The sequence below is a fragment of the Ornithorhynchus anatinus genome, chromosome 5, assembly GCF_004115215.2.
Source record: "Ornithorhynchus anatinus isolate Pmale09 chromosome 5, mOrnAna1.pri.v4, whole genome shotgun sequence".
Lineage (NCBI taxonomy): Eukaryota > Metazoa > Chordata > Mammalia > Monotremata > Ornithorhynchidae > Ornithorhynchus > Ornithorhynchus anatinus.
The window spans coordinates 40,007,678-40,031,143 of NC_041732.1; the positions used below are offsets into that span (position 1 = coordinate 40,007,678).

Below are 23,466 nucleotides of genomic sequence, written 5' to 3' on the forward strand. Positions count from 1 at the left end.
GAAGCCTCCCAAGCCCTGTAAAGTTGATCAGGTTTATTATTACAGAATCTTAATAAGAAGTGACTGACTTAAAGTTATAGAGGCCTGAGCCAGCAACAGAAGAAAATCTTCTGCTCACCATATCTGCAGGCATCACCCTGGAACAGAACCCAACATGTCCCTCAAATGCTAATAATAGGTCTCCCAAAACCATTTTCCTGGACCAGCTTACTTCTCCACAGGAGAATCAAGAAGATTTGGCCTAAGGATCATTTCCAGTTTATAGGATCCAGACAGGGAAAGGAGACGATGACTCCTCATTTGATCCCTGGGCATTTTTCCCTAATGTTAGGGGGGAGGAGAGGGAATGAGGCCTCAGAGGCTGCACTGCACAACCAAGTCCAGGAGCGATACCTCGATATCCCTACTCCTGGCCACCTCCATGAAGTTTTCGTGCTGCTCCAGGGTCTTGTCCACTTTATCATCTGTCATGCAGTAGCAGCGCAGCCGCCCCTCCCGGGAATCATTCATCTTGGCAAACACCACGAATTTCGCCATATACGGCACAGCCGTCAGCTCTTTGTACAGGAGAGTTGCAAAATTCACAGCCTCTGCTGTTCGGGGGCAGTCCGACAGCCAGAATCTGGAAATAAAATAGAACTTTGAAGTGAGGTTGGATATAAATCCCCTCCAACCCCCTTCCAGACCCCAACCCCAGGGCCACATGCCATCTCAAATTCACATGAAAGGATGCCAGCGGCAGCTGCTGCCATCTTCTTATTACCCTATTTATTTTGTTAATGAGGTGTACATCCCCTTGATTTTACTTATCGTGATTATGTTGTCTTGTTTTTGTCCATCAGTCTCCCCTGATTAAACTGTAAGCCCGTCATTGGGCAGGGATTGTCTCTCTCTGTTGCCGAATTGTACATTCCAAGTGCTTAGTACAGTGCTCTGCACATGGTAAGTGCTCAATAAATACTATTGAATGAATGAATGAATCTTCTCTGTAATAATAACTGTGGTATTAGTCGTGCTAAGCACTGTATTAAGCGCTGGGGTGGTTACACTATAAGCAGACCAACACAGGGAGATGAGTCATATAGGGAGAAGCAGCACGGCCTGGTGGAAAGAGCACAGGCCTGGGAGTCAGAGGACCTGGTTTCTAAACCCGACTCCACCACCTGTCTGCTGTGTGACCTTGGGCAAGTCACTTCACTAGGCCTCAGTTACCTCATCTGCAAAATGTGGATTAATCTGTAAATCCTGTGTGGGACAGGAACTGTGTCCAACCCAATTATCTTGGATCTCCCCAAGCACTTAATACAGTGCCTGGCACATACTAAGTGCTTCACACATACCATTAAAAAAATCCCAACATATAACAACAATAATAATAATTGGGTTGTTTGTTAATAATAATTATGGTATTTTTAAGCACTTACTATATGCCAAGCATCGTATTAAGTGTTGGGGTAGATCCAAAATAATCAGGTCAGACACAAATCCCTGTCCCACATGGGGCTCACTCTGTTTTATGCTGTTAAGTGCTTACTATTTGCCAAGCACTGTTCTAAGTGCTGGGAAAGCTAAAGCATAACCAGATCAAGCACAGTCCCTGCCCAACATGTGGCTCACAGTCTAAGAGGGAGGGAGAACAGGTATTATTACAGTCTCCTAGACTATAAGCCCATTATGGGCAGGGAACATACCCATTAATTCAATTGTATTGTATTTTTCCAAGCGCTTAGTACAGTGTTCTGCACACAGTAGGCACTCAATAAATACCATTGATTGATTGATTAAATCCCCATTGCACAAATTAGTTAACTGAGGTAAAGAGAAGACAAGTGACTTGTCCAAGGTCACATCATTGATAAGTGGTGGAGCCAGAATTGGAACCCAGACCTCCTGACTTTCAGGCTTGTGCTCCTTCCACTAGGGCACATTACTTCCACTGGCCACCTTTCGGTAAGCCGGTCAGGCAGGCAAGTCAGTCAGCAAGTATTTTTTGAGCTCCCATCAGGAGCCTGCCAACAAGGGGCTTTTGTTCTACAAGTTTCAGAGTGAGCACTGCTTGGCAGGTCCTAAGTGTGCCAATGATCCCATTCCTGTCAGAAGGTCAAAGTCACTCCTGGCTGTGTCATGCCCCAACTCAACTGAAGGGATCTGAGTGAACAAATGAGGAACCACCTCTCACCTCGCAGACACATTTGTTGTGAAGTTGGCACACTCGTTCGCGTAGACCAGCTTAGTGGTTCCTGTAATATCCTCCCACTGGGCTTGTGCTGTTCCTCCTGCAAAAGCACCCGAAGTAGGATTCAGGGACAGTGGTTGAACATCCTCACTTCTGAGCGAAGCGCCTTGTGGGCAGGGAATGTGTCTACTAACTCTGTTCTATTGCACTGCCTTAAGTGCTTAGTATAACACTGCATACAGTAAGCGTTCAATAAATACGATTGATTGCTTGATTGAATGGCATCACTGAATGGAGTGTTTGGGCCAATCTGCCCTACTCTGCTCCCTCAGCCCTCTTTGAGATCTCTTGGCTGCCTTTGACACTGTGGACCTTCTCCTGGAAACACTTTCTGATCTTGGTTTTACTGATGCCATTCTCTTCTGGTTCTGCTGTTTCCTCTCTGGCCAATTCTTCTCAGTCCCTTCCACTGGCTTGTCCTCTGTCTCCTCTGCCCTAACTGCGGGTGTACCTCAAGGCTGCATATTGGGTCCCCTTCTCTTCTCTATGGGAGCTTGTCCATTCCCACGGCTTCAATTACTACCTCTACGGGGATGATTTTCAAATCTGACCCACTAGCTCCACTCTCTCTCCTCTCTGAAATCTACCATTTGCTCCTGCTCTAGGACAACTCCACTTGGAAAACCCACAGGAACCTCAAGCTCAGTACATCCAAAAGTGAACTCCTCATCTTTTTTTTTGTTTTTAAGTGCCATTTGTTAAGCACTTACTATGTGTCAGGCACTGTACTAACCACTGGGATAGATACAAGCTAATCAGGTTGGACACAGTCTATATATAATCCCCATTTTACATGTCCTCCCCATCCTCTGGAACTCCCTGTTTCACATATCACTGACCACAGTTCTCCCAATTTTTAAAGCAATACTGTAAAAACAAAAACAAAAAAAGAAAAATTCCTCCAAGAAGCTTGTCCTGATTAATCTCTAATCTTTTCTGTTCATATCCCCCAACTGCCACTATGGGATTTTCTTACTCCCTGCAGCACGTATCTTGTATACCCCATTATTTCCTCCTGTTCTAATTTATTTTACCATCCATATCACCTGTAAAGAGGACAAGCTCTATGAGGGTATGGCTCCTGCCTACTATTTTTATTGTATTCTGCCAAGCATTTGTTTACTGTTGTATTATACTCTCCTAAGCACTTAATACAGCGCTCTGCACACAGTAAGTACTCAGCAAATGATTGACTGACACTTAGTAGTAGATGCTACTGATTGATTGCACCTAGGTATACAAGGACCCCAAGAAAAAAACAAACAAGAATGGGCACAAGCATGCTTGAATGAGTCTCGTTTCTGTTACCCAACGATTGGGGAGGCATGTTTTATAGGGTGCATTTTTATTACCTTCTAAAAACGATGTCTGTTTTCCCTCATTTCACTGAACCGTCCTTACCCGCCTTCACTGACAGCAAATCACCATCCCTGGACCCAGCCTAGAAAGGTGAGCATGATGAAAGGGAGCGAGCCCAGTGTCTACTCCAATTTATTCTCTCCTGGAGAAGGCTGTAGGAGCGGTCTGTGGAGGAAACGGGCCTGAGGAGAGAGGTGTTACTCACCAATGACACTGCAGAGCAGGCGGAGGCTTGTGGTGTCACCCTCCCCGCTGTCCCGAGGATTGTCTTTCCAGGAAGGAGGGAGGGGGATCCGCAGCCCAATGGGACGGTGGAACTTCCGGCGGCGGGGCTCCACGGTGACGATAGGGCTGAAGGTTGCCTGGTTCCCCAAAAGCTTGGTGACCAGCTCGTCCGGCACCGGCTGAGCCTGTGGAACAAAATCATCCAAAAGACCTTAAGTGTCGTGGGCGAGCAGGTGAAGCTTGATGCCGGCTGGCCCATGGATGACTCCAGCCAGTACTCTCTCTGCCTAGCAGATGCCCAACCTTTACCAGAGAGGCTGGCTTCCCCGCCACCTGTGAGGGAGTCTCTGACCCAAATCGGAGGAGGGAGAAATCTTTCTGGGGCTTCAAACCAACTCCTTCTCCCTGAGTGTTGGACTTAGGTCTCATCTGCCAGTGGGCACATCGATTATAATAGAAGTAGTAATACTACTATTAATAATAATAATGATGGTATTTGTTAAGTGCTTACTATGGGCCAGACACTGTACTAAGTGCTGGGGTAGATACAAGACAATCGGGTTGGACATAGTCCCTGCCCATCCCTCATAAAGATCCCAGTCTTCACCCCCATTTTACAGATGATGTAACTGAGGCAGAGAGAGGTGACAGGACTTGCCCAAGGTTACAGAGCATACAAGAGGCAGAGCTGGGATTAGATCCCAGGTCCTCTGTCCCTCAGGCTCATGCTCTTTCCATTAGGCCACACTGCTTTCTCATGCTGAGCCCGCCCGCTCAGCTGGTGGCAGGTCTCCCCCGGTCCCTCGCGGGCCCAACTCTTTGGATGGGGCCAACTCTTTGGATGGGGCCCTGCGAGAGGGGAAGGGGGCACGTCACCTGCAGAGCCAGTTTGACTTTCTTGGTCACAGCAGTCTCGGGAAAAGTGGCTTGCACCAGAGGAACCAGCCTGCTCTCCAGAGAGCCCCCTTCTGGGCCAATCAGATCGTAGTCTTGGCAGACCCGGGACATGACCACGAAGTACAGGGGGAAATCGGTGGTAACAATCCGGCAAACCCGCTTCTTCTCCAGCTCCTCCAGGCTCTCCAGCTCTGCAAGCACAACAGTTCCAAGTCACGTCGTCACAAGCACCACAAACACCACAACCCCTGGCGATGCTCCACCAAGCCCCGGGAGAAGCAGAGATACCATCATCCGCCCAACTGGCTTCTAGAGACTCTGATAAAAGAGGACTGCTCCTACAGTAAAGAGAAAAGGCACAGGGCTGGAAGTCAGAGGCCTGGGTTCTAATCCCTGCTTTTCCACTTCCTAGCTGGGTAACCTTGGGCAAGTTGTTTAACTTCTCTGCACTTCTGTTTCCTCATCTGAAAAAAAGTGGGGATTCAATAGCCATTCTCCCTCCCCCTCAGCCTGAGAGCCACATGTGGGACAGGGACTGTGACTGGTCTGATTGTATTAATTCGACTCCAATTAGGGTTATCTGGCACTTAGCACAGTGCTTGGCACACAGTAGTGTCTAACCAACACCACAACTACTATTATCGTTATTGTAACTTTGGGATTCCCTGAGTGATGCTCTCACCCCATTTCTACTGTGGTATTTGCTAAGCGCTTACTAAGTGCCAAGCAGTGTACTAAGGCTGCAGTGGATACAAGCCAATCAGGTTGGATGCAGTCCTTGTCCCACATGGGGCTCACAGTTCAACCCCCATTTTACAGACGATATAACTGAGGCCCAGGAAAGTGAAATGACTTGCCCAAGGTCACACAGCCGATAAGTGGCAGAGCTGGGGTTAGAACCCATGACCTTCTGAGCCCCAGCCCACGCTCTATCCACTACACCATGCTGCTTCTCTACCCTCATGTCTACCCTCAGTTCCCCAGTTTACCAGAGGGAGGGACATCTGTCTGCTAAGCCGTGGGGCTCTATTACCTTCATCCATTCCATTGAGAACCTCATCTAGGTAGCTTTCTCCATACCGGCTCCGGTGCTCCTTCCACATGGAGCCGTTCTCACTCCGCAGCACCACCAGCTCTCTGTCTCCTCGGCCATGGGAAGCAAAATGGGGGATCTCTACGATCACGGGGCTGGAAGAAGGCACAGGGCTTAAAAATATGTTCAATCAATTCCACAACGATCAGTCAATCAGTCCATCAATGAGCTACCCGGGGGTGGCATTAGAAGGGTCCTACTTAGGAAGGGGAAACCAGGAAGCCCCAAGGTCCTAGCACTGTAGCGCCAGCACCTTCCGGCCGATCCCCAGAGTGAAAAACTTCTCTTATCTTGCTTAAGTTCTTACACACCTCCCATTGACTCGTTGTCCTGGGAATTCGGAAAGGGCCGGACTTATCCCCACTTGACAGATGGAGAAACTGAAGCTCTGAGAGAGGAAGTGACTTGCCTAAGGTCACACAGCCAAGGGGGAGATAGGTCCATGCCCTGCTGGGAATTACCACAGGGCAATGCTACCAGATTGAATTGGGCTCTTGAGGCAAAATCTAAGGTGCAGAAAGGAGGTGAGTGAGAAAAAAGTGAAGGATCTTGGACTGCAGCATTCTTAAATGACCCCCAGGATCAGGGGCACTCTTGAGAGGCAGAGGAAAATGTAAAGAAAATCTGCAACTTCCTGAACTTAGACTATTCAACCCTTGGGCCTGAGAAGCAGGGCGGCTTAATGGAAAAAGCCCAGGCCTGCGATCCAGCGGGCCTGGGCTCTAAACCCTGCTCTGTTCCTTGTCTGCTGAGTGACTCTAGCAAGTTATGAATTTCTCTGTGCCTCAATTCCCTCACCTCTAAAGTGGGGCTTCTGTTCTCCCCCCTACCTAGGCTGTGAGACCCCTGTGGGACAGGGACTGTGTCCAACCCGACAATTTTATATCTACCTTAGTGCTTAGAACAGTGCTTGAAACATAATAAGTGGTGAACAATTATTATTATTTCCTGCTTTTCACTGTGACCTCAATGCTGTGGCGATGGGGTGAGAAGGAGAGGGTGGGCTGATTGCTTGAGATCCCAGTGTGCTCACACAATGTGGTCTCCAATGGTCGGGCCCAGCAGGAAATTGTTCTGTCCCATTCCGGCTCTCACCTCAGGAACTGGGCTCCAGTGGGTCCCAGAGCAATGATTCTGCTGGCCAGGCCCTCTTCCTCTGCCAGCGGCGGGGGGGACGTCAACTTCTGTGGTTTCACCAGGCGGCAGGTAATGCGCGTCGGTGCAGCACAGGTCCGTGGCGGGATGACGACCCGCAGCCCGTTGTGGCGGCTTCCTCTCATGGAACCCCCTCGAGCATCCACCATGAAGCTCACCAGGAACCTGAGAGGGCAGACAGACTCTTGGCTTCTGAAGACTGCCCCCCCCCCCTCCAGGCAGCCCACGGGGAGGAGGGGCAGAGGGGAGAGTTAGCGGTTAGGGGCAAACTTACCCTGTGTGTATTGGGCTGGCCACGGGACTAATATTATCGGACGTCTCAGTGGCTGGGCTGCTGGGAATCAGCGAGTCTTCGTCGTACTCTTTGGATGGCTGAATAGGACAAGAGAGACAATGTCTGGACAAAGCCCGGGGACCCAACCACATAGCAGAGCATCTGGTTGCCATGGCATGGCAGCACCACGAGAGAAGCATCTCCATCCTGCACTGGACCACCCAAGTTCTCAGTTCCGAGCCAAGTTGTGGGGCATGAGAGACTTTGGATTTATAGGGAGTCCAGAGTGCTGTTAACTGAGGAGAGCTGTTGGTCTACCCGAGTCATTTCCCAAGTTTCCCCTTGGGCAGCATGTTCAAGGAATGTCCTGAGTAATAAGCTCCGTGAGGCAAGGATCTTGACTACTTACTTTATTATACTCTCCCGAGCACCTAGTACAGTCCCCAGTACACAGGAAATGCTCAATAAGCACCATTGATTGATGGTTGATTAATAGTCCTACAATACTCAGCTACATCTCTGAAATGCTGCCATGTGAAAAACACGCACTAATCATATCATAGCCATTATCACCTAATGCTTGCCCACTCCACGCCTAAGTGCATAGCATGGTGATTAGGGGGCAAGTATGGATTATAATGGAAAGGAAACAGCTAATGTCTTAATGGAAAGGAAACAGCTAATGTCTTAGACCGATGCCATGTCAATCCTGGCTCAGAAAGGGGAACACAAAATTCAAATGCACTTGTACAGACCAAGGAGATACCTGCTCCCCTGGGATTAATTTAGAAACACTTTGTTGGACCAAAAGATCCTGTTTTGTGATGTAGTCGAATCTAGCTCTTCGGAAGCATCCCTTACTGCAGAATTTCCATCCTGGGAATAGGAGCAGCAAGCAAGGGATGTGTTTTTACCTGATCTCCTTCCTCAGTTCTGATCACCGCGGTCTCTGGTGTGACGCAAGGGATTCTGGGAATGGCTGGTGATTCCACCCTGTATACAAAGATAAGGGAACAATCAGAAGCAGCTCTGAGGCTGGGGGTTGTAGAGGAAGCAGGGAGTAAGGACAATTCTGGCCTGTCATTTAACATTTCCAGGACTTTCTAGTGATGCCTCAAGTGAAATGTTCTCTTTCCCCACCACTGTGGAATTTCACCTACCACCTTCTCTAAAGCACTATCTTGCTCAGTGTGAAAGACACAAACCGTAATGCTTCTTTCACCACAAAGACTCAGTTGTTTCAAAAGTTCAGGTTTATATGCAAGAAAATGCATATGGGCAAATCCATACCTCTATTATTGAGAGAAAATGAGTAGTGGGTTTCAGATAGTTATGTCATTTTGCAAATCTCATCAAATATGGCAGATCAGTAATAATACTTAATGTGTACTTCAATCAATCGATGATATTTACTGAGTGCTTACTTTGTGCAGAGCACTATACTAAGTGGTTAGGAGAGTACAGTACTTGTGAAGTGCTTACTATATGCCAAGCACAGTAACTAAGTGGTGGGGTAGATACAAGATAATTCCTGTGCCACATGGGTTGTACAGTCTAAGGGGGAACAGATATTTAATCCCCATTTTACAGAGAAGTGGTTCAGAGGTCACACAGCAGACAAGTAGCAGAGCTGAGATGAGAACACAGGACCTCCAAATCCCAGACCTGTGCTATTTCCACTAGGCCACACTTCTTCAGGAGTTGAGAGATCTAACAGTTTCCCAAGGGTAAAATCATCAATAGATTTGTCTGGATTATTATGTGTGCTAATGAGAAGAGTGGGGCAACTGAGTTCTCATCTATCTGGTGTCAGACATGATGCTGTGAGGACTGCTCAGTCTTCACTTTGGAAGGCAGAGTTGCCCAATGAAAGCAGTCTGGCCTAACCCCCTGCTCTGTTTTCTCTGGAGGTAGAATTTGTCTGTCAGTTCTAAGTGCTCTGTCTGGCCTACACATTGGTGTTTCTTACACTTGATCAAGTTTGGGCACAAAATCCCCCAGCTCCTTCTCTTCATCTGCATCCCTGGAGTCCTGCTTCTCGGGCTTGGAGCCGACAAGATCCTCCCCTGGAAGGGAAACAAGTTTTAGGTAATGGCAGCACGGAGGCCAAAGATGATTCTTAAAGCATTTGGTTCCAGTATTGTCCCCTTGTGGGATGAGGGTGGGAAGGTGGCTTGGTAAGCCTTGCTGAATACCGCACGTCCTCCAGCCCTGGTCTGGGGTAGCCTCATGGAGCACCTTGCTCAGTCTCCTGGTCTACCCACCGCAGGCCAGGAGGTGAAGCTTCCTCAATGACAAGAGCCATTTTGAGTGGGTGTCACCTGCAGTTCAGGGCACCAGTGTCCTCTCGACCCAGTCTTCCCCTTCCATGCACTATGATGGAGATAAATGGGTAACAGCTACCCATTCCTCATCCCTAATCCTAAAGACCCCATGGCTCCCTGCCTTGCCCTGCCAAAAGACGATGGAGACCGTGTTCTTGACCTTGCAGACTCCTGGCACCGGCAACCCAAGGGCTTTTCTGGCTTTGTGATCTGAAGCTGACACGATGAAATAACAAGAGCTCACATGCAGTTATCATCACAAACACAACAGCATGGCACAGACACTGAGACTGGCTCTGACGACTGTAAGGCTCGTAGTCTAATCAAGATCCTTGCCCCAGTCTCTTCGCTAACATGGGAAGCTGAGAAGCGGCCATGGAGAAGGAATGGGTTAGTGAGAGAGCTCTGATTGTTCAGGGTGAAATGCACTCTGATGAAGAAGAGCCACGGGGAACAGAAAGCGTTTCATACCCATTATAGTTACATGAGCAGTTCCTGGAAAGCAAAGAAAAGCCAAGTTTAAAAGAAGAACAGGATTCCATTCATTGTTATAGCACAAAGAACATTTTAAATGGGCCCAAAATAGGCTTGGGATCATTTGGGTCGGGGCTGTTTTACGGGCTTCTTCCCACAAATGATCGGGTTCACATTGAAACTTTTGGGAGCTACGTCCCGGAAAAATATCAGGGACAATTTGGACAGCACCAAAAGTCATGTTAACTACTTTTAGGTTTCAGTGCCCTGACAATAGGTAATTACACTATTTGTGGGATATGCAGCATCATGTAGTTCACAGTTCTGATTTTTCAAAATGAGTTTTAAAACAGATTGATAGAAAGTATTTTAAGTAAAGAAAACTTAAGGAGAAACTTAGGCTAAAACCTGTACCTAATACCAAGAATAATCCAGCAGAGCAAAATTTGGGACCCTAGATATCACGTGGCACCCTCCAATCTGGCCCCGTGAGGGACAGGTTGGCTGACAAGGACCCAGAAAAGTCAGTCCAACTGAATACTTTCCATCGCTGTAAGAAAAGGGCATTAAAAAGGAAGTATCAGAGAGTAGAAGCAACAGTTCACAAAAAGAGGAATATTGGAGGCTAGGTTCTACAAGAGCAGAGCCCAGTGCTCTGCATTAAACTCTGAAGGACACCACCAGTTGTCCTCGATGCATTCAGGCCACCAAATGGAATTTAATCAATGAATCTTTCAGATGGGGATTTAATCGTCTCACAAAACTACACTGAAGGTTGTTGGCTTAAAAATTTTTTAAATGGAATTGAAAAATAGAGGGGGCTAAAGGTTTTCATTCACATTTGGCGACTGGGACCAGGTTGGAAACATTCGAGAGAGAATTATAATTAATGTCAGAAGCCCTCAGGCTTGTTTCGTGACCCGCAATGCTGGGCTTTACCTTCATCCTCGGAGACATCCAGAATCTCATCCACTGTCTCTGGGAAGCTCATCCGATGCTTGTCACTTACTAACTGAAAGAGAGAAACAGAGAAGTTAAAACTATCTGCAGACCCAACGACTATCTGAAGACTTCTGGAGATCCCCTTACCCTTAACCCTAAAGCCCCAGCTCCGAGTCTTCCAGGCTGGGAAAATGGCATGCCAGATGGGAACTGTCAGAGGTCTCACTGTCACTGCACACTCCAGCCCTTTGAGCTCCACCAGCCCCAGGTTTGTTTCTCTTTCATTCATTCATTCATTCAATCGTATTTATTGAGCACTTACTATGTGCAGAGCACTGTACTAAGCGCTTGGAATGGACAATTCGGCAACAGAAATTCCCTGCCCAACAAAGGCTCACAGGCTTCCCACTAGATGGCAGCAGAAATCCGCATTGCCAAGTTAGAACCATCGCTCTTCTCTGGTTATGATGGCTCATATCATCGTCATCACCAATGAATATTATTATTATTATTATTAACAATTATTATTAATAACAGTGGCATTTGTTAAGCACTTACTATGTGCCAAGCACTGTGCTGTGCGCTGGGGTTGATACACAGTAATGAACTCCCACATGGGGTTCAGTCTAAGTAGGAGGGATAACTGAGAGAGAACATTTCATTTTGAAAATGAGGAACCTGAGTCACAGAGAAGTTAGGATGCCCCAGGTCACAGAGCTGACAAGTGGCAGAGTCAGGATTTGAACCCAGGTCCTCTGACTCTGAGGCCCATGCTTTTTCCATTAGGCCACACTGCTTCTCAATTGCTTCTCTTTTTGAGCATTTACTATGTGCAAATTATTGTACCGAATGGTTGGGTGAGAAGCGGGCTATGGGTGGTAGAGACCCCTACTTAAGCCACCAGCCTAACCAATCTGCCCCCATCTGGCTGGTGTCAAAAATCTGGATATCGCAGACAAATGAATTTGGGGGACAGAGGACAAAGAGGGATCCCAAAGGCTTCGAAGGGACTTACGCTTACCACAACACTAGTTTCATCAGTGACGATTTTAAGCACATCTGTTACGGAAATGTAACCAAGGCGCTTTGCAATAGCCAGGGGAGTGGTTCCATTCTGAAAAGTAAAGAAGATTAAGCGTACTAGAAATTCAGACAAATCTGGGGGGACAACCCATCAATCTATACTGATCAATTCTGTTCGATTGATATTTAATTGATTCTAATATACTATTCAAAAGTATCAAACTCTCTGGCAAGAGCTAGATCACAGTGGTTGTGTGTGTGTGTGTATGTGTGTGTAAGAGAATGAGAGTGAGAGAGGAGAGGAAGTTTAATAAAAGAAGCATCTTGCTTGGAAGGAGAATCAATCAATCGTTATAATTTATCGAGTGCCCACTATGAGTGGAACACTGCTCTTTGGAAGACTGCAATAAAGTTAGAAGGCATAATCCCTGTCCTAAAGAGGCTTACAGTCTAGAGGGGAGGAAGTCAGGGGATCATCAGAGGAGACTGAGGAAGTCTAAGTCTCTCTAGGTATGCTGAAGACCCAGAAACAGTGTTGTCCCTGATCCTCTCCCCTATGTCTTTATAACTCTGCCATGAAACACTATTAGAAGCTCAAACTTCTCAGACACCAGTGAACCACAGTACGTATGGAGGGAGAGAATGGCAAGGTGAGAAATCAACTTGTAACAACAACAACCCCAAGCACCTTTTTCTGGGGATAAGAGAGCTGCCCGAGCCAGGAAACCCAGAATACTTACCGAGCTGACCTCATTGGGGGAAGCTCCATTTTTTAGCAGCAAGGTGACAATATCTGTATGACCCTGTTGGGCTGCTTGGTGTAGGGGTGTGTAACCTAGCTGCAAAGGAAAGGAAGGAGATTTTCAGGATTTGATTAAGACACATCAGTCAGGAAAATAATAATAATGGTAGTATTTGTTAGGCGCTTACTATGTGCCAAGTACTGTTCTAAGCCTTGGGGGCAGATACAAGGTAATCAGGTTGTCCCACATGGGGCTCACAGTTTTAACCCCCATGTTACAGATGAGGTAACTGAGACACAGAGAAGTGACTTGCCCAAAGTCACACAGCTGACAAGAGGCGGAGCCGGGATTAGAACCCATGACCTCTGTGCCATACCCAAGGGGAAGACATTATTTATAAGGGAGCTGAGGCCAGAGGGGATGCTGGTGAGCAGAAAGTCTAGATGGTTCTCATCAATGGAGGCTGTGGTTATTGAAGAAGAATTCATTCAATAGTATTTATTGAGCGCTTACTATGTGCAGAGTACTGTACTAAGCACTTGGAATGTACAAATCGGCAACAGATAGAATAATATTATTAATAATTATATATAATAATTAGAAGAAGAAGAATAATGGTATTTGTTAAGAACTTACTATGTGACTACTGTACTTACCGCTGGAGTGGATACAAGCAAATGGGGTTGGATACAGTCCCTTGTCTCATAGTCTCAATCCTCATTTTACAGATTAGGTAACTGAGGCACAGAAAAGTGAAGTGACTTGCCCAAGGTCATACAACAGACAAGCAGTGGATCTGGGATTAGAATCCATGACCTTCTGCTTATTAAGCTCCTAAAATCATAGGAATCTCTGAGTTTTATCCATGAGAAGTGGGAACTAAGTGGGCATTATCACCAACTCCATACTACCCTTCCCACCCAGCTGATAAAGTGATCATTTTTATAGACCTCATTTCTTCCTCTCTCTTTCATTCCTTCAGTGAGGAAAAAAAAAAGGGGGAGATGGGAAGGGAGGGACCAGAGAAGGAAAGACCAGGAAAAGGGAAATAGATCATTCCATCGATCACATTTACTGAGCAGTTACTGTGAGCAGAGTACTGTATACTAAGCACTGGGGAGAGTACAGTATAACAGATTTGGTAGCCACACTCCCTTCTCACAAGGGGTTTGCAGTCTAGAGGGGGAGATAGAGATTAAAATAAATTACAGATATGTATTTATTAATAATTGTAATAATAATTATGGTATTTGTTAAGCACTTACTATGTGTCAGGCTCTATTCTAAGCACTGGGGTAAATACAAGATGATCGGGTTGGACACAGTCTTTTTCCAGCTCACAGTCTTAATCCCCATTTTACAGATGAGGGAACCGAGTGAGGTACAGAGAAGTTAAGTGATTTGTCCAAGGTCACACAGCAGACAAGTAATAATAATGTTGGTATTTGTTAAGTGCTTACTCTGTGTAAAGCACTGTTTTAAGTGCTGGGGTAGTTACAGGGTAATCAGGTTGTCCCACTTGAGGCTCACAGTCTTAATCCCCATTTTACAGATGAGGTAACTGAGGCACAGAGAAGTTAAGTGACTTGCCCACAGTCACACAGCTAACAAGTGGCAGAGTGGGATTCGAACCCATGACCTCTGACTCCCAAGCCTGTGCTCTTTCCACTGAGCCATGCTGCTTTTCTTCTTTGAGTTTTGTGGAGGTCAGAGACAGAGAGAGAGTGTGTGTGAAGGAGAGAGAGGGAAGGAAGAAAAATGGAGGGAAAAAGAATGATGAAGGTAAAGTGAGATCTCCATGAAGGTAGGGCGATACCAAGATGGCCAGATGAGGAATTCACAGAGGAGAAAAGGAATGAAAAGAGATAGGGCAGAAGAAGGTGGGTCGGAGAAGAGCTGTTCAAGGCAGGCAAGTCAGGAACTGGGGGACAGAAGTAGGAACTAGAGTGAAAAGTTGGGAAGAGCTGCCCGGGCTCTCCCTCCACCCTCCACCCCCAAGCCCCTTCTAGGAATTTTTAGGGGCTCAATCACTGCCAGTTTTGGCCCACGTTTCATCAAATGTGACAAGTCCATGTTAACTGAGGTAAAAATGGCTATGGTTTTTCTTGAATGAGTCTGCCTCATGTATACCAACCATCCCACCACGTCCAGAGATCTGCAGGTCCTCAGTGCCTCTGCCAGATGTGACCTCAAAAACAGATGTCTAAAGCTAGCACTGTCAGAGAACCTACAATGTTCCTGGTGGCTGTGCCCCAGGCCTGGGTTATAGAACTGTGCCCAGGGCTGCCCCCAAGGCTGTGTTCTAGAACTGTATCTCATGGCTGTGATCTAGAACTGTGTTCCAGGGCTGTGTCCCATTGTTGTGCCCCAGGGCTGTGATTCAGGCCTGCCCTTGGTCGTTTTGACAAGAAGCCCCCAAGAGGGTTTTCTGTACCTTGGTTTTTGCATTGACATCCGCTTGGTGCTGCAGAAGAAATTTCACGAGCTTGATGTTTCCATAATGGCTGGCCACATGGAGAGGGGTGTACCCCATCTGCAAGGTATTAAGGTGTAGGGTTGACAAAAAGTTCTTCCGAGAACACCTTTTTATGGTATTTGTTAAGAACTTACAATGTGCCAGGCATTATACTAAGCACTGGAGTAGATACAAGCTAATCAGGTTAGACGGAATTCATGTCCCCTCATGCGGTGCACGGTCTTAATCCCCATTTTTCGGATGAGGTAACTGAGGCACAGAGAAGTGAAGTGACTTGCTAAAGTTTCAGAGCAGATAAATGTCAGAGCCAGGATTAGAACCCAAGTCTTTCTGACACCCAGGCCCATGCTCTATCCACTAGACTACACTGCTTTTTAAGATGATCAGGTTGGACACTGTCCAGTAGCTTTAAGATGATCCCAGGGACTCACTGCACCATGCAAACATCGGGAACTTTTCATTCTACTCCAGGGCTTGGACAAATTGGTTGAGCGCTGGAAGTACTCTTCCATCTCCTCCCTAGGCTTGCCTCAATCAGTCAACTGCATTTATTGAGAGCTTATTGTGTGCAGAGGACTGTACTAAGTGCTTGGGAGAATACAATACAAAAATATATACGACACATTTGCTGCCCACAACGAGCTTACAGTCTAAACGGGGCTACCCGGCCATTGTCATGAGCCTCCCCTGCTATGCAGGGGGAGGCAGGGCCGAATGATGAGGCCTGGGTCCTGGGCCATTGCCCATAAGTCCTAGGGCAGGTACCTCCCAGTACCACACTTCATAGCTTCCACAACCACTGCACTTCCCCTCCTCCATGCTCTGCTCAACAATTTCTCTTTAAGGTTTTGGAATCCACATTTTAAACAAAATGCCCTAATAGAAGACATAGGTTTGATTTCAATAATGCCAACCAGAAGGGCTGAGAGCTGAGTGTGAAAACCCCCAGCATCACCAGAAACACAAATGTGACGAGAGCGAGCTCTGGGTTTGGTCACTCCTTCTAGCATGGCATGTCTCGAGGTTCCTGGGGTAGAGAACATGACCCGGCAGGGGGGTGGGTGCAGGGCACACGGGCAGAAACACGGGCTGCTGAGTTACCCGCGTGGAGGCATCCACCGTGACTCCATGCTTGATAAGAACATCGGCCACTGGGACGTGGCCCTCCTGGGCAACCAGATGGAGAGGAGTGAGTCCGCTCTGAAAGAGAGAAAGAGAGAGAGTAGCAGAGAGAAAGAGAGAGAAAGAGAGGCCTATCAGTGCCCAGATCAACCCAGGCAGAAGGCTTTTCCCGTTAAGATGTAGAGAGCCATTTACTCGCATCCCTGCCTTCTCAAATGATTTCTGGGAAGGCTCCTTGTGTGGGTGATGTGTGGATAAGTTCATATTGACTGAGTGTTATTCAAGTGCTAAAGTTGATCATCATCATTATTATTAGCTTCCAATTTCACTGCCTCAAAATAGTACAACAGAGAAAACCAGACCCCAACAGAAAAGCAGCAATCAACCCAGTTCCCATTAAACCCAAAAAGGCAAATTCTGGGGCTCTATTATTACAGCTTGGGCTCCTTTTATTTTCCAAAGGGAAAGTTTCGATCATATGGCAACAATGACTCCCAGGACATCCTGTTGATTCTAACTTTATCAGGACCCTTGGATTTACTCTTAATGCACAAAGTGCTATGTGGGGTGTTCAGGTGAAAAGGGTCATACCGTCACACCCTGACTGAAAGGATTTGGTTTAATTATCCTGGTGCTCAGAACCATCCCAGAGCCACTGAGCCACCGAGAGAGGCGTGACTAGGGTACCCAGCATGAGCCAGCCAGAGACTGCAACAATCACCTTGTTCCCCAGATTGCCATTGGCTTGTTTGGCGAGCAGCAGGGCAACCATGTCGGCATGACCCTCTTGGGCCGAGAGGTGAAGGGGAGTCACTCCTTGCACGGACTCTGCATTGGCCGAGCCTCCATATTGCAATAGATGACCAGCAACCTCCATTTGGTTCTGTTTGGCAGCGATGTGCAGAGGGGTGTAGCCATTCTGTAATGAGAAACAACGAAGTCATTCACAAAGTCACTCACTGACAGAATCAATCGACTGCATTTATCGATCAATAATATTTATTGAGCACTTACTTTGGATAGAGTTCTGTACTAAGTGTTTGGGAGAGTACAGTATTGGGAGGTGTGAATAAAGGGTGGAAATCCAAAAACGAGGGCAATGCAGAAGGGAGAGGGTGAAGAGGAAATAAGGGCCTCTTGGAGGATAGTCCCTTCAAAGACTTTGAAGGTGGGGAGAGTGATCGCCTGCTGGATATGAAGAGGGAGGGCCTTCCAGGCCAGAGGCAGGATGTAGATGAGAGGTGGCGGCGAGATAGACGAGATCAAGGTTCAAGAGTAGGTTAGCATTAAAGGAGGGAAGTGTGTGGGCTAGGTTGTAGTAGGAAAGCGGCGAGGTAAGGTAGCATGGAGCAGGTGATGGATTGCTTAAAAGTTGATAACAAGGAGTTTCTATTTGATGTGGAAGTGAGTGGGCAACCTCTGGAGGTTCTTGAGGAGTGTGAAAACACTGTAGCATCAAATGCATCCTGGGTCTCAACCATCCTGCTTCTGCTCAGGGATCCTTTCTAGTTCGATGTTCCAAGTCACATCTTGCACACTACTGGAGTTCAATAAATGCTTTACGGTTATAAGCAACGGCACCCACCACAATAACAATTTGGGCCTCGCAGTTAGAGACAGGTGTTTTTACACACTATTTGCTATCAGATTACTTTACATCCTCAAATTGTGCCATTTACCACCTGCCCTTCCTCTTGCTAGAGACACCTTCTATCATCACGCAGGACTAAATAAGCCTATTGCTGAAAATGGATGTCGGTACAATCAATCCATGTCCCATCTCCTTTCCTCTTGCCACCCACTTTGGTGGTTTGGGGCCTAACATAGCACGAGGGGCACAGGGATACTTGATCATTACCCATTACCCAGAAATGCCTCATTCTAGTAGGTCAGTCAGGCAGTGTCTAGCATACCCTCTTGACCCAATCAATTATGACCTGGGCTCTAATCCCAGCTCTTCCACTTATCTGGTGTATGACCTTGGAAAAGTCACAAAACTTCTCTGTGCCTCAGTTACCTCATCTGTAAAATGGGGATTAAGACTATGACCTCTATGTGGGACAGCGACTGTGTCCAACCCCTATTAACTTGTATCTACCTCAGTGCTTAGTACTGTGCCTGACACATAGAAAGTGCTTATCAAATGCCATAAAAAAGTCAATCAATGAATGGCATTTATTGAGTGCTTACTGTGTGCAGAAAACTATACTATGAACATGGGGTAGTACAATACAGTAGAGTTGGCTGATGAGATCTCTGTCCTCAAGGAGAGACAGTGTGGCTGTGAGAAGTAGCGTGGCCTAGTAGAAAGAGCACAGGCCTAGGAGCCAGAAGACCTGGGTTCTAACCTTGGCTCTGCCAATTGCTTGTTGCGTGACCACGGTCAAGTCACTTAACTTCTCTGTGCCTCAGTTTCCTCAACTGTAAAATGGGGATTAAATCCTACTCCCTTAGACTGTGAGCTCCATGTGAGAAAGGGACAGTGTCCAACCTGATAAACCTGATTCTACCACAGTGCTTAGAACAGTTCTTGTTACGTTGTAAGCGATTAGCGAACACCATAAAAAGGAGCTTGCAGTCTAGAGGTGGGGACAGACATTAAAATAAATTACAGATGAGGGAAACGGCAGAGGATCAGGAGAGGTACATAACTGTTGACTGGTGTTTATCTGGGGGTGTCCGCTCTGTACTGAAGTGGTCAGCTGTTCCGGCACATTAAACCTGCTAGAGCAATGAATGTGCTTTGGAAGGGGTGGTTGTGGTTGCACCATTTTCAAGGCTAGCTAAGGCAGCAGAATGAGAAGAACCAGGAACTGTGGGCTTCCAGTCACGGGGAGGGGAGGGAGATGATCTACTGGGGATGAGAGCCCCTCCTCCTGCTCAGATCCCTGGCTAGCCCTAGTAGTAGCTCCCATGTGCTAAAATATCTTCAGTCCAAAAATGGGCTCCCAGAGAGTTCTTCCATACTAAACAGTGGGAGATGAGGGACTCTGTTTAGGCCTGTTGAACTGAGGCAATAAGGAAGTTGGGCTCTCCCATCATTAAGTGAACGGGATAGGGTTCAGGAGAGAGACCAGGTAAGGGCCGCTTAGAATTTCCGGGCCCTTCTTTTAGAACATCCAAACACCGGAGTGAATGCACATGAGAAAGCCTTCCTAAATTTTATTCCGCATTAGCATCAAATTTGTAATTTTTCTTTTAAAAGCTATTTTCCGTGCATGCAAATTTGCATGTGTAATTCCACAAATTGCCAGACTCAACTTCTGAAAGTGTTTTACCATGGAAACAAAATCCATCTGCACATAGTTTGTACTAGGATCCAGTGCTCTTTAAATATCATGAACCTGGCTCCTATTCTTTTATATAAGTGGGGGAGTGAGGGGGAGGGGGCCCAACATCTTTATTTTTGGAGGCAAGAGTAAGTCAGCATCTTCGCAGTGATGAATGCTCCACATGGCATTAGCAGGCCTGTTGCTGAACAGTACAGTAGCTTAGGGCAGAGAGTGAGTGAGTGTGTAAATGAGTGTGTGTAAGTGTGTCAATCACCTTGCCCCCTCCAACCGCACCTCACTACTCTCCTACTACAACCCAGCCAGCACACTTCACTCCTCTAATGCTAATCTTTCCACTGTACCTTGTTCTTTTCTATCTCACCACTGACCTCTCTTCCAAGTCCTACCTCTGGCCTGGAATGCCCTCCCTCTTCATATCCGACAATTACTTTCCCCAACTTCAAAGTCTCCAACACTCTCCCCAACTTCAAAGTCTCCAAGAGGCTGTTCCTGACTAAGCTTTCCTTTCTCCTTCTCCCACTCCCTTCTGCATCACCCTGATTTACTCCCTTTATTCATCCCCCGTCCCATCCCCACCTCACTTATCTGTAATTTTATTTATTTATATTAATGTCTGTCTCCCTCTCTGGACTGTAAGCTTGTAGTGGGTGGGAAATATGTCTGTTATACTGCTATATTATACTCTCCCAAGCACTTAGTACAGTGTTCTGCACTCAATAAATCTGATTGACAGATTGAATGACTGATTTGTGGGGTTGTGGGAGGGGTGAATAAAGAAGGCAAAATAGATTGCATCTCGGACTTCTTTTGGACCTGTCTTTTTCTATCTCACTGCCACCCTGAGAGGGAACAGGATGGTCTCCAGGATCCAGACTGCCCCATAGACCATAAGCCCCAAGTGGGGCAGGGACTGTGTCCAATCTGATTATCTTGTATCTACCCCAATGCTTAGCATAGTGATCGGCACATAGTTATTGTTAACAAATAATAATAATGTTGGTATTTGTTAAGCGCTTACTATGTGCAGAGCACTGTTCTAAGAGCTGGGGTATTCAAGGTAATCAGGTTGTCCCACATGAGGCTCACAATCATCATCCCCATTTTACAGATGAGGTAACTGAGGCCCAGAGAAGTGAAGTGACTTGCCCACAGTCACACAGCTGACAAGTGGCAGAGCTGGGATTCGAACCCATGACCTCTGGGTCCCAAGCCCAAGCTCTTTCCACTGAGCCACGCTGCTTCTCTAATCCCACAGTTGTTATCTGAGAGGGGAATGGGCCAGACCTATCAACATCTCTGGTCCGCAGATGTCAATCACTTATACTGGGAGTCCCATGTGGTACAGGAACTGTGTCCAACCTGACTGATTTTTATCTACCCCAGCACTTAGAACAGGGCTTGTTACATGGTAAGAGCTTAACAAGTACCATAAAAAAATCACGTAAATCATTGGGGCAATCAGGAAAGACTCATTCCCAAGGGCACATTCTTAAAGGAGACAAAGCCCATTTCAACAACTTCAATCAATCAATGGTATTTATTGAGTACTTAATGTGTGCCCAGCGCTGTACTAAGTGTATAGGAGAGTACAGTGCAGCACAATTGGTAGACACATTCCCTGCCCATAATGACCTCAGTTTAACAATTTTCAGCTCTTACATGCGGAATTACTACAAAAAGTACAAGCATCAACCTCCCTAACAAAGGCAGGCTAAATAGTCAGATACCATCAGACCCCATAAAGAAAAAAGTTCTGTAAAGTTTTTCCAACCTGCCACAAGGTATAAAATAGGCCACAGTCTGGCCCTGGGCAGGTCCTTCACCACCTCCTTACCTCAGGTTTCCAATATATTCCTAGCAGAAAATGGAAAATAATGATCTTAACCGTGGAATAGTTAAATGCTTGCTGTGTGCCAAATGCTGTACTAAGTGCTGAGGCAAGATAAGTGAAGCAGATTAGACATAGTTTCTCCCCTCACATAGGATCCACAGGCTAAGAGGTGGGGAGAAGAAGTGTTTAATCCCCATTTTACCGATGAGGAAACTAAGGCACAGAGAAGTTAAATGACTAGCCCAAAGTCACACAGCAGGCAAGTTTGCAGAGGCAGGATTAGAACCCTGGCCCCATTACTCCCAGTCTGTGTTCTTTCCACTAGGTCACAGTTTTGTCACTTATCTTAGAGGCACAGAGAGAGGGAAATCCTAGAGTATATCTTTGTAGTACTTTTCAGGCAAATATTTCAATTTCCAATTCACAAATAATAATAATAGTTGTTAAGTGTTTAATATGTGCTCAACTCCTGTATCAGCCACTGGGGTAGATGAGAGATAAACAGGTCAGACACAACCCTTATCCTACATGGGGCTCAGAGTCTAAGTGAGATGGAGAACAGGTATGGAATCCACATTTTACAGATGAAGAAACGGGCACAGAACTGTTAAGTGATTTCCCCTGGGTTGCATAGCAGGCAAGTGGCAGAGCTGGAATCAGAACCTAGATTCTCTGACTTCCAGACCTATGCTCTTTCCTCTAGGCCGTGCTGCTTAACCTCACTCTGTCCCTAAATATTTTCATTCACCGAAGAGCCCAGTCAGCTCCCATAGTGCAGAGAACACTACCCACTTCCCAATATGCTTCTATTCCCAACCCAGCAGCAGCCTTTCAGGTTTAAATTGTGTAATTCAGGGGGCACGTTTAGTAAGCCTAAACAATGGGCACTGTTCTCATCATTAGAGTCCTGGGGGTCCGAGGAGGGCAGGGGGCTCTCACCCAGGCAGGGCTGTGTGGAGAAGCTCCTCGGGGCAGAAGCAGTTTCACGATCTCCAGGTTATTGTGATGCACAGCAACATGCAGAGGAGTCAAGCCATTCTGCAGACAGAAAAAAACATCAAAACCAGTTTTCAATCCATTAGGAATTCTAGTAGTTAGAGGCTTAGAGCGCCTCTAACAACTTCAAGAGCAGGCTGCCTGTTCTTCACAAGAAACCTGTATTATTAAGAGCTTTGCTTTAACAAAGGCTCTTCTCTGCTTGTCCCCCCTGCCCGGCCCCCCGCCCCTCCCTGCCCCAAACCACCCACCTCCTATTTGATGCAGCAAGCCAGAGAGTAAAAACAGGCCTTCCTTCCCTCTGCCCTGGCAAAGTGCCAACTCACCTTTCCTGCTGCGTTTGGATGGGAATCTCGGCCCAGCAACAATTCAGCCACATTTACCTTCCCGTATTTGGCAGCCACGTGGAGGGGGGTAAATCCTTTCTGAGGGGAAACACAGAACATCAGCCCCCTGGAGAGAGAGAACTGTCTTTCCAGGCACATGGCAAAAGGGAGCGAGGGGCAGCTAATAATGTTGGTATTTGTTAAGCGCTTACTATGTGCAGAGCACTGTTCTAAGCGCTGGGGTAGACACAGGGGAATCAGGTTGTCCCACGTGGGGCTCACAGTCTTAATCCCCATTTTACAGATGAGGGAACTGAGGCACAGAGAAGTTAAGTGACTTGCCCACAGTCACACAGCTGACAAGTGGCAGAGCTGGGATTCGAACTCATGAGCCCTGACTCCAAAGCCCGTGCTCTTTCCACTGAGCCATGCTGCTTCCAGGGTTAGCTGTCAGGGTTAGCTCAGGGTTGGCCTGTGCCACCATGCTGACCGCCCTGCATCTGAGAGGGAAATCAGTCAATCAGCTCTGGACTGTAAGCTCGTTGTGGGCAGGGAATGTGTCTAACAACTCTGTTATATTGTACTCTCCCAAGCACTTAGTGTAGGGATAATGATAACAATAATGATGGCATTTAATAATAATTATTAATAATAATTATTATTATGGCATTATGCCA

The 23,466-nt window shown here is 46.8% G+C and overlaps 1 protein-coding gene across 4 annotated transcripts in view; it reads right to left on the reverse strand.

Moving 5' to 3' along the window:
• Positions 1-23,466, reverse strand: part of ANK1 (ankyrin 1) — a 214,361-nt gene that overhangs the window by 31,229 nt on the left and 159,666 nt on the right. For all 4 annotated transcript variants that reach the window (XM_029064844.1, XM_029064843.1, XM_029064842.1 and 1 more), the window contains exons 15-32: positions 22,790-22,888; positions 22,407-22,505; positions 17,065-17,262; positions 16,323-16,421; positions 15,180-15,278; positions 12,743-12,841; positions 12,001-12,093; positions 10,977-11,049; positions 10,035-10,058; positions 9,209-9,305; positions 8,154-8,232; positions 7,240-7,337; positions 6,906-7,130; positions 5,751-5,905; positions 4,697-4,908; positions 3,801-4,005; positions 2,180-2,276; positions 394-622 (exon numbers count right to left, since the gene is read on the reverse strand). In XM_029064844.1, coding sequence (XP_028920677.1) covers positions 394-622; positions 2,180-2,276; positions 3,801-4,005; positions 4,697-4,908; positions 5,751-5,905; positions 6,906-7,130; positions 7,240-7,337; positions 8,154-8,232; positions 9,209-9,305; positions 10,035-10,058; positions 10,977-11,049; positions 12,001-12,093; positions 12,743-12,841; positions 15,180-15,278; positions 16,323-16,421; positions 17,065-17,262; positions 22,407-22,505; positions 22,790-22,888 — 2,280 coding nt within the window. The remainder of the gene's footprint in view (positions 1-393; positions 623-2,179; positions 2,277-3,800; positions 4,006-4,696; positions 4,909-5,750; positions 5,906-6,905; positions 7,131-7,239; positions 7,338-8,153; positions 8,233-9,208; positions 9,306-10,034; positions 10,059-10,976; positions 11,050-12,000; positions 12,094-12,742; positions 12,842-15,179; positions 15,279-16,322; positions 16,422-17,064; positions 17,263-22,406; positions 22,506-22,789; positions 22,889-23,466) is intronic.